At 46.9% G+C, this 10737-nt stretch overlaps 1 protein-coding gene across 1 annotated transcript in view; it reads left to right on the top strand.

Annotated features, from left to right (window-relative positions):
- LOC119394783 (beta-mannosidase-like) overlaps window positions 1-7335 on the top strand; it is a 163995-nt gene extending 156660 nt beyond the window's left edge. Inside the window, exons 18-19 of the mRNA XM_049415987.1 lie at window positions 4425-4616; window positions 6967-7335. Coding sequence (XP_049271944.1) covers window positions 4425-4616; window positions 6967-7335 — 561 coding nt within the window. The remainder of the gene's footprint in view (window positions 1-4424; window positions 4617-6966) is intronic.
- Window positions 7336-10737: the final 3402 nt, after the last annotated feature.

Raw genomic sequence — 10737 nt, 5'->3', positions numbered from 1 at the left:
TGAAAGGGTACTTTAATGACAAAGCTCAGTTAAGTTACGTTCAAATTTATTGTCCCTTTACGAGCAGTATTATTGTGTCGGATTTGCCGTTGGTGCACGGATGCTCGCAACCGTCTTGTCCCCACTTACGTGCCCGACGTAGTCTCCATCAATTTTCTGTTTCCCCTATGCATAAGAAAGGCTGATCGTCACATAGCAGCGGGGCATACAGAGAAGTAGGCGTAAAAAAATTCGGCAGATCCCACTTACCGAGGGAATCGATGTTATGCGAAGCATGCGCGGAAAAGTGACTGTGGCGTAATTTTTCACGTTGAGCAAAACGTGACGGAATGACGCTAGAAAAATATGCAAGTGGTATACACACGCACATATGCTGAATAGTCGCACATGTATTATATAATCAGTTGTTTACAGTTGCGCAACGATGTCAACAGCAATATGGGTGTTACTAACACCAGACACGGAAAGCTGATATGTAGTGCTTATATTCTTCACTATTGGATGGCACGGATTCGAACAGGACAAAGAAGGAACACAGATGCACAAGACAGGCGCTACGCGCAACTAAGGTTTCTTCAGAAAAGATTCTCTGTATATATACACAGCCGAGTGGCCCGTGCAGGCGCCCTGAACGTACGTTACACTCACAGTTACAGTTGTTACAGTGGCGTTTCAGTTGTTATGCTTATACTTATCCCCTATGACGGACAACGCACGCACGTTTCACTAACTCGTGTGCATGTGTGGAAGGGGTTTTTGATAGTTCTTGAACAAGGTCATCATCACCGTGATCAGTGAGCACTAGCATCTGGACAGGACTTGTTATAGATTCCGTTCGTGATCACAGCTACTAGTGGTCTAACTGGAGTGAAGTGCAAGGTAGAGCACTGCACGGGCTCGGGCCTACCCGAAAACCCGGGCCCGGCCCCGCCCATGAGCCAGGCCGGGCCGGGTAAAGTCGTTTTCACGACGGGCGAGGGGCTGACTTGGGCCTGAAGTTCGGGGCTTAGGGTCGGCCCGGGTTCTAGGTGGCGGGCTCGGGTCGGGCTGGGCCGGGCTTGGACATTGCTCAGTTCTTAAGATTGTTCCACATACGTTGTGCATACATATACGTTCAACATATTGTATCTCAAAAAATGCTTTCATTTATGTGGGACAAACTATTTGGCAAAGTTTTATGAGGGACAAGTATTGAACTTCTATTGCTTCTTGCATATGCGTGCGGCTACTGATAGACTAGGAGCTTGGATAGTTAACATTTCAATATTCTGTGCTTTATTAATTGTATTCGCTTTTATTTTACATCCGAAGTGTCATTTTGCCATCACAGTGATAAATGGAATATAATAAATTCATATAATAAATTTATATTATTAACTAATCATTGGAAGAGCGATTACACAGCTCTAAAGCAGGGCAACGTTCTTGAATGCTCCCGCTGTCCTCTAAAACGAAAGGTATGCGCGGAGTCTCGTTAAATAAAATAATTATAAGGACACGTCCTTTACCGTGGCTCCATCACGGCTTCCAGTGGTCATGTGATGCGACATATGGACATTCACAGACTGCTTTGTGTGCCCATATTGTTAACGTCTGAGCTTTCGTCGTGTTCCGCTATACGGTGCGAGAACCACATGATACTGCCGCAACAGCGTTGGTATGTGCAGTAATAGCAAAGGCTCATTAGACAAGGTGTGGGGCAAAGCATATTCACTTGACGATATGCGTGGCCAGAAAAAAAGGCAGTTACGAATTCCGGGCCGGATGATGTGCCCTTACCACGAACTATATGTATACAATGAATAAGCGTCGGGAAGCTTACTCGCACCTTTATTACCGATCTAGAACGAACCACGAAATTATATCGAAATCTCTTCGTCCACCTCCTGCCAGTCATACCCACGTAGTCCAATCACTACCTTCTCGATACAACATCGCTAGCAAGGCATACACAATAATATAATGTAAAAGAAAGATCACAGCACAAACGGCGCATAACATATATTGTTGAAACTTGCAAGTAGAAGCCCTGAACGGGGAGTTTTATAGATTATATTGAAGAGTGGCACGACGTTCGGGAACGATAGAAATGAAGCGATGAGCTGGAAAGCTATATTCATTCTGCAAAAGTCCGCAGAGGCGTCCGAAATTTTCTTCAGTGGTGGAAATCTGAGAACTACGAGTGCCGACGCCTGCACAATTCGCAAGGCAGATTTCGTGCGCCCCTGCGGCTAGCCCAAACAGTCCAAGAAACTGTAACGCGGTAGGATATCTGATGCAACAGAGCATGACGTGTTTGCAGCCGAATGTCTTGATAATTTGACTTTTAGCACAATAACATGTAGAAAAATGAACTGTAAACTATGCCACAAAACACTCACTTCATTTCATTTTCATTTACTGCTACCCTCAAGGCCAAAGGCATTACGGGGGGGAGCGCGTAAAAATGTAGAAATAAAAGCAAACAAGAAACGCAGCAAACATAAATAAATCTCAGAAGAAATGATCTATGATTCCTCCTTTCCTGGACCTGGCAACGAGGTCTTGTGGTGCCCTGTTCACATCCAAGCCGTCTTTCATGCAGTGTAAGAAGCAGGCGTTGTTGGGTTTTGATAAATCAATGTTCAATTCACCGGCATTGATGAGGGGTATGGTCCCTTCGGCAGAAATATTGTAGGAAGCACTGACCCACGTATTCGCGCAATCCACGAGGTCCACGTTGCGTACCACGTGAACGAGTGGATGGTAGTCTAGCGTCTTCCAGGGTTCTTTTGTCTTCAGCTCCCTCAATTTCATTGTGTCTGCCGCGGTGGTGTTGCGGCTATGGTGCTCGGTTGTTGAACCGAAGGTCGCGGGTTCGATCCCGGCCGTGGCGGTTGCATATCGATGGAGGCGAAATGATAAAGGCCCGTGTGCTGCGCGATTTCAGTGCACGTTAAAGAACACTGGTCAAACACTGGTTAAAGTTGGTTATCACTTTCTTCGTGTGTCAGTGTGTATGTTCGTGGTTACTGTGTTGATTGAGAATCTGTATAACCTGTGGCACATACCCGCATAACAGGAACTCTGGTATTCGGGTATGTGCCACACGTGACTGAGAGAAAGGGTTTCATGACGTACGCGACAGGTATTTTGCGCTATTGATGTGATGACCAGTGAATCGTGTTGTGCATACATTGGTCCTCTGCTATGCCAATTTTGGTATATTACAACCTATGGAGACGACCAGGAAACTTCCCAGACGTAGGCGGATAGATAGATAGATAGATAGATAGATAGATAGATAGATAGATAGATAGATAGATAGATAGATAGATAGATAGATAGATAGATAGATAGAAACGGCCAAAGTTCCTGAGGTTCGCTAAGAAATGCTTCGCATTTAAAAAAGTCACAGTTTCGCCGCAACGGCGAAGCAATGAATGCGATAGCAATAAATTAGAATGTAACGCGAAGAACGGAAAGCAGCTCGAAATTGCCAGCGCGTCGGTCGAGCCCAAAGGACGCACGAAAAGAACGCACACAGGACGAGCGCGAACTGTCATGCGTCACAGCTCGACGCTTGAAGCGCACTGCTCAAACGTAAAGCAGGACGCTCGAAACGAACGAACAGGTACACACAGGACGACCGCGAACTAACTGTCACAGTTGTTACTTATTTCTGTTTGAACAGCGCGCTCCTTTCGCAAACGCGGTCGCTGCAGCGAGCGAAGTGACCTTCGTACGTTCTGTGACTTCAGCGCGGACATCGCGGGGAAAGCACAAGACATACAACTTCCCGCTCCACTAACCCCCCCCCCCCCGGCCGCCCCCTTCTTTCCTCGAGATAAGCGCACGAAGGCGACCACGCCCTGTAAGGCGAAGAGCAACGGCGTTCGCAGGAGCGGGGCGACGATCTTTAAAGCGCGCCACGCTAGGGTGCCTTGATGCCCGCGCGCTCGCATCGAGGCACTGTACGCCACGCTAGAGTCTACGCCACGCGCGCACATCGCGCCATCTATGCGGTGACTAAGAAAGCATGCTGAAGTAAATGGTGCATATAGATAGCTCGCCGTTAGCAGGCTGAAAGACGGAACTGTTGATTAGTGGATTCGGACCTATCCGCCTTTACACCCTCTCCCCACCCACGACATAAAATTCTGGCGACGCCCCTCTTTACAGAGAGTCCGTCCTAGAATTTAAACCATACACACGGCAGGGAATCTTGCGGATTATCAAGGAACTCATTTCCATTTGACAATAGTTTCAGTATTTTATATTTGAGACGTAGTCTAAACAATTCACTCTTCCTGGTACACGAAATAGCCTGAAACTGTTTCTCGTCTAATCCCAGGTAAAACAATAGCTTTAGGTGAAATACAATTCTGTTTTAAAGAATAAAAAGAAGCGACACTATAAATCGAGTGTCGCCGTCTACGTCGCAGCCCGGTGCCAGCTCCTTTGAGGCAGTCACCATATCGTTGGACAGCCTGTGGAACAGCAGTTCGTGCACGAGTACAGAATGTTTCTTGTGGCTCACGCTGGAGGACGCTCTGATGGGATTCTCGCTCGCGCCGGAGGCCTACGTGCTGCCCGCTCCACTTGCCGACGCTACCTTAATGCAGGCAACGATAAAGGTGAGGTTTGCAAAAGAATTTTGTTGGTATACAGCGCCATTACTAGCATAAACATCGCCATGCCAGTTCTGCAGAAGCCCGCGTGGCGGAAGAAGGAGCTAAGCCCACGAGGCTGAAATCTGGTAGCTTCCCGGTAGCTCGGATGCGGATGAAAAATTGCGGATGCGGATGAATTGCGGATGCGGAAAAATTGCGGATGCGGATGAACATGCGGATGAAAAATTTCCCATTTGAAGCTTTGCGTTTGACTATACTGTCTAACACCTCTGTAACGAAGGGTTCTGCACTGAAATTACCTTTATAACGTAGCATTCCTTTTATGGTGGATGATCTTTACATCAATGTGCCCTGTGCAGGGGCGTATTTTGAACGTCTTCAGCACCTCATTATAAAGGCGTTTGGCTTCATTGCATTTTATTCACTTGAAAAAATATTTGAGTCATGAGGCGTTATTACGCTTGCACATGACATGCCCTAGCGTTTCCATAAACGTGAAAGAAAGTTCTTGCTCACGTCGATTCCAGCATACTAATGGAATTTAGGGTTGCCCCAACCTGACCGGTTTCCTACCGGTACAACTAGTTTTCCCTCGCGATTCCGGTTATGGTGCGACGCCGAGCTCCGGCGCGCCATTCGCCATGGCTTTTCCTTCCTCCGTAAATCAGCGGCATCGGAAGCGCTCTGTCGGGCTTTTGCATACGTGTCAGACGACTAAATTGCCGTAAACGCATTCAGTCGTTTTTTTATTAAGGCGAAAGCCTTAAATGACTCATCAAATGCGAAAATTGACCGTCGTCGTCGTCGTCCCGCGGCGTCGGAGACAACACGAGAGATGCAAGAAATCATCATGACGTGATGACGTCACCATATGACGTCTTCATGACGTCACAGATCGTGAAAATATACGACGTCACGTAACGTAACGTCACACTATGGCGTCATCACATGGCATCGTAGCTTGGTCAAAGATGTGGCGATCAAGGAGGCAGTACAAAACCATGTAAGGTTCCTCCGATCCTGGAGGCAGCGCAACACAGCGTTAGGTGCAGAAAGCTTTCGGGGAGTGACGGGCCGGGATCAATACATCGACCGAGAGGAAAAAGAAGATGGCTTTCACCTCGTCGTAGGTGAATGCATAAGGAACCCTGTGACCTCTTTAGGGGCGACGCTCCTTAAGGCGGCACCCGTTCGTCCCTCGTAGTCGTCGTGGTCGTAGTAGTGAGTAACAAGTCTTACGCTTTGACCTCCAAGGTGGTGCCGGTGGGAGATTTCTCCTGTGCGTTGTTGAACAATAAAAAATTCGCAGCGTGCGCGTTAACTAAAAGCCGAATTCTTCTGTCTCTCATTCCCCATTAGCAGCCATTGGCATGTTCCAGTAGGAAACGTTAGTAGAAGTAGAAGTGTAAGTGTTAGCTAAAAGCCGACTTCTTCTGTCTCTCATTGCCATTAGCAGCCATTGTTTACCTCCAAGGTAGTGCCTGGTGAGATTTCTCCTGTGCGTGATTAAAGAATAAAAATTTTGTTCAAAACGCCGTTGATTGATGAAATAAACCAACGAAAGACGCCAGATGTTTTGTAAAAGCAGAACGAAAGAACGCCTGATGTTTTTCTTAAAGTGTAGTAGTAGTAGTTGCATGTAGCCACCTCGCCCGATCGTCAACGGGCGAGGTGGACCGGCAACGGCGCGAGGACCCTGCCGTACGAGAGTTAAATCACACTAAAAGACATACTTTGCGGGCGATACACTCTAGTGAGCTTTCAACTTTTCGTCTTAATGTACATGATAAAGAAATTATTTCTACGAAAAACGCAAGGCACACCTTGAGCAATATGTTTGGTTTTGGGACGCTAAATGGAACCATGAGGCGATGCGAAGCCGGAGCACTTGCACGATCGCGTTCCGTTGGCTTTCGTTGGGCATGCTACCGACCTCGCGTCGTGGAACGCGCGTCCTGTCTTCCCTCTAGCCTTGCCTTTAATTCGCACAGGGCGAGCGGGGAATGCGGTCGCTCTTGGCGCTCTTTCGCTCGGGAGCGGACTTCTTCCTTGCATTTCACCGATCACAAGTGATAATGAAGGGACCACGTAAACCAACAGTACAATAAAAGTTTGATGTTTAATATATACACGATGTTTCACACTCTTTATATTATGTACTGGGCGCATTTCACGGAAGAGTTTCACGGTTTACAGATGATTCCCTCCGTAGCTTCGCCCCACTCATCATCATTCACCCCGTGGATATGCTGTGATTTTTTTTTTGTTGCCAGTCTCGCTTCCTCTTGTGTCTTTTGCCGCAGTTTTTTAAATCGCTACTTCATCCTCTCTCACTTTTACCAATCTTCTTCAGGTGAGGTCCGTAACGGGACCACTGTTTCCCGACCGCGAGCCGTACACCTATCAATTGGACCTTTCCACGGATAACGTGGCGGTCTTCGTGTGGCTCGACTCGCAGCACCTGAGTGGTCACTTCTCCGACAACGGATTTCTGCTCAGAGAGCCCACCAAGGCGGTTCTGTTTCATACCAGCGACAACGTGACTGCCGAGCAGCTTCGAGAGGCCATAGCCGTCTACACAGTCTCGGATTGCACGGCTAAGCGAGGGTGCCCGGTCGGCTACAGCAAAAACTTCCCATCCCCATCTTCTGATACAACGCAAGCAGAGAACGACACAACGACGAGCGGACACACGAGCGCTGACTTGAGTAGCGTAGCGTAGCGATGTCAGCGAGTTTGAGTGTGTTAATCTTGTATTACAGTCGCAAACGCCCAAGGACGCATTGCAGTACGGGTGCACGATCGCTTTCTTGAAGAGCGTGGTGATGTTGCTGATTTCGGCGCTCGTGTGTCCGCTCCTTGCTGTGTCGTTGAGTGCCTTACGCTGTATTACAAGATGCATTTGCACCGACTCGCCCAAAGCGCTACACTACTCAAGCAGAAATTAGAAACCCGTTGTTTAGTGATGAACTGCGTCGATCGAAGAACACAAGATGATTGCGTGTGAGACATTCACGCGACCGAAAAATTTGTTGAGATGACACCGGATATTTGAATACCTTAATCTCGAGGAAATTGCGGAATTTTAGTAAATTCGAAACGCCAGTGATGATAATTCTATTCCGTTTCAGTCTGTAGGCACATAGTCGATTCAAGTAGCAAGCAGTGTCCTTATTGTTCAATTTGTTTGCTGCCGCGTACCTGCGCAGAAATCTCGTGTGTATATGTTAGACTTGTTATTGTAGAGCGTTTTCTACAGCTAAAAATGGACACATTTGTCTAGACTACTTGCGCATGTTTTTCTTTCGGCAAGTGCGGAAGTGCTAGGCATCGCGGGCGCATGATTATTGCGGATATTAGGCAGTTTCAGAATCGGGTACGCAAAGCCTTGCGTTAGCAATTGTAGCCACTGTACATGCGTCATAGGCTATCCTCTTAGGTACCCACGTTGAGCAACAAAAATAGCTTGTCATACCTAACGAACGTTATTCTCTACGCTATTCTAAAACCCTCTAATGGTGCTGGTTCGTTTACACGTATCGTATATCGACGTAGCTTTAGCCGGTATTTTCTCTGCCCTGCTTCTGCAGAATCTGAAAGGCTGTGGGCGTGGACCACATTTTTAATGGGCTGTTGGAATGTTATTTATGTTTGGAATAGTAATCTACGAGTTTTAGAAATGCCAGTAAGAGCCCACTTCTGCAGTCCTATGATTCAATTTCAGGTCAAAAGGCGATCGCGTTAACTGTACGAAAGTACCTTTCTTGTTTGAGCCGGGAAGAGAGAATATGAACGTATCGTTCCGGGAGACGTATCCTGCAGAATCGTATCGACAAGATTCCACTGGACTGCTGCCATTTATATTGCCGCTCATGTAACGGTTTCATTTGAGATAGTCCATATTGCTAGATTATTCCTACCCCGTGCGCGAAAACGGCGTGTCGTCTGACAAAGCAGGCGTAGTATAAGTGTGCAGTGTTGGGAAATCATGTAAAAAATAGTTTTTTCTGAACAAAGTTATAGATGGCTACAGATGCTGAAGCTGATTAGTGCTACTGGTAAACTGAAGGTTATCGTATAAAGATGTGGGCAACTTTTAAGTGGCACGCTGCCAATATGTGCGACTAAAACGTGGGTTTCCCGATCCATGTAATAATAGGAGCACTGCTTGCTATTCAATACGCACACAAAGGGCGCTGAATAACAAAATATACATTGCTAACTTAACCAATAAGGAAATGCCTACGAGCATTGTCCGCTAACAACAGTATTGTTTAGTCACCCTTTCAAATGTAGCAAATGCACGGAAGACACATTTTTATTCTGCGTAATATTTCCTATAATGCAATTCCCAAAGGCTAACACTCTTACAGCGTTATATTCGGATTCAATAATTCTTTTATCGTATAAAACTAACTTGCACCTCAAATGATGCTTTGAGATAGTTATTGTTAAGATGAAGTTTAAACTCGTGGTAAACTGCAATTTCCCTAAAGTTCTGCTTGGACGATCTCGGTTAAATTTACTACGTTTGCGGGATAGCTGCGTTTTATTAACTGTAGCAATCAAAGTCATGAATCTCAGACCTGGAAGTCTGTGCGAAGATTACCGAAAATCGGCACTCTTTGAAGAAGATAGAAGTCCGTCACTTTATGCAAGCCCGTAACTGTCCACCAAAAGCAGCTGTCGCAGTTCTGCAAACTGCACCCGTTAGGACATCTCCAGGAAATAAATATGACATGAATTCCTCCTCCCGATGCGGAATAGCGTGTCATTGGTCGTATCCACGCCGGCAAGAACACCCGCTTTTCAATAAAGAGCTCTCTCATTCGCTGGACTATTGTCTCTCTCACTGAAATTGCTACAACGCTTACGAGGGCTAGAGGGGCACTGACCGAAGAATTCTGGTGTGGCTTTTTTTTTTTTTTTTGCTGCAATATGTCGCTGGGGGCAGGCTTATGAGTCATAGCACGGCACATTGTGGTTACAGCGCGCGACAGATAATTAATTAGAGTCTGTTTATTACCAACGAGTCTCAGTTTCGATTAGAGAAAGCTGCGAGAATGACAAGCCGCCGGGTGCAACGAACGCTACCTAGCGAGTGAAATGGCAGACAGACCCATGAAGCACTTCGGCGCGGCCTGCATCGTCTGATGGCGTTCTTTCGCCTGCCGCGTGTGCTGCGCCGTCATCGTCGTTATCGTCGTCGTGTGGTGGCAACCACTTTCTTCAATATTCCACACTTTCCCCACGTTCACCGCGGGCACGGACCCGTGAGCAGCCGCCGAACAGTAGCCTGCTTGTGCAAGCGCGGCAAAAGCGCAATGGCGACGACTACGACGTAATAATACTAGCTGCGCCAGCTCGAAGCTCGGCCGCAGTGGTGACGTCTCGGAAGTTGGGGGTCACCTTCAGGTCACCTTAGACGATGTCAATGCCATGAGGTACGGCATATAACGCTGAATCGCGCACGTGAACTTCGAAATTTATGATTATCTCCCAAGCTACGTTCGCTGTTAATATTGCGTGGATGATAAGGTATGTTCACGGGAATCGATCGCGCAGGCTATCTCGACCGCGAAATTTTGGGTCGGTGCCCCAAGTTAGCTTCGCACCAGTGGCACCAAGCTTCAAGGAAGTGCAGAGCTGGGTGGCCTTGTTTGTTTCTCTTTATTTTTCGCTTTCTTTCTTCTTATCTTTCTTTTCTTTCTATCTTCTCTCAATTTTTTGTCTTTTTTGTTCCTGACTACTTTTATTGTTTATATATATATATATATATATATATATATATATATATACACACACTTCTTTCTCTTTCTCTCTTTTTATACCACGCTTTACTATCTCCCCTCCTCCTTTCCTTCATCCTTCCCCTCAGATCTCTCCTCCTCATTCTCACTTCCCTTTCCCACCCCCCTGTTATACTATACGACACAAGGCTATGTCTCGATCTGCCCGCGTGCCCTAGATAGCCGAGTGGTTACGATGCGCGCCTTCGAATCGTTTATACGCGGGTTCGAATTCCGTCTCGTCAAGACATTCTTCTCGCCAAGAATTTTCCTATTTCTACATCTTTCTTTCTCTTTCTCTCTCCCCCTGTACTCGTCCTCTCGCCCATCCAAGT

Source organism: Rhipicephalus sanguineus, chromosome 5 (genome assembly GCF_013339695.2).
Source record: "Rhipicephalus sanguineus isolate Rsan-2018 chromosome 5, BIME_Rsan_1.4, whole genome shotgun sequence".
Lineage (NCBI taxonomy): Eukaryota > Metazoa > Arthropoda > Arachnida > Ixodida > Ixodidae > Rhipicephalus > Rhipicephalus sanguineus.
This window is presented reverse-complemented; position numbering and strand designations above follow the sequence as displayed.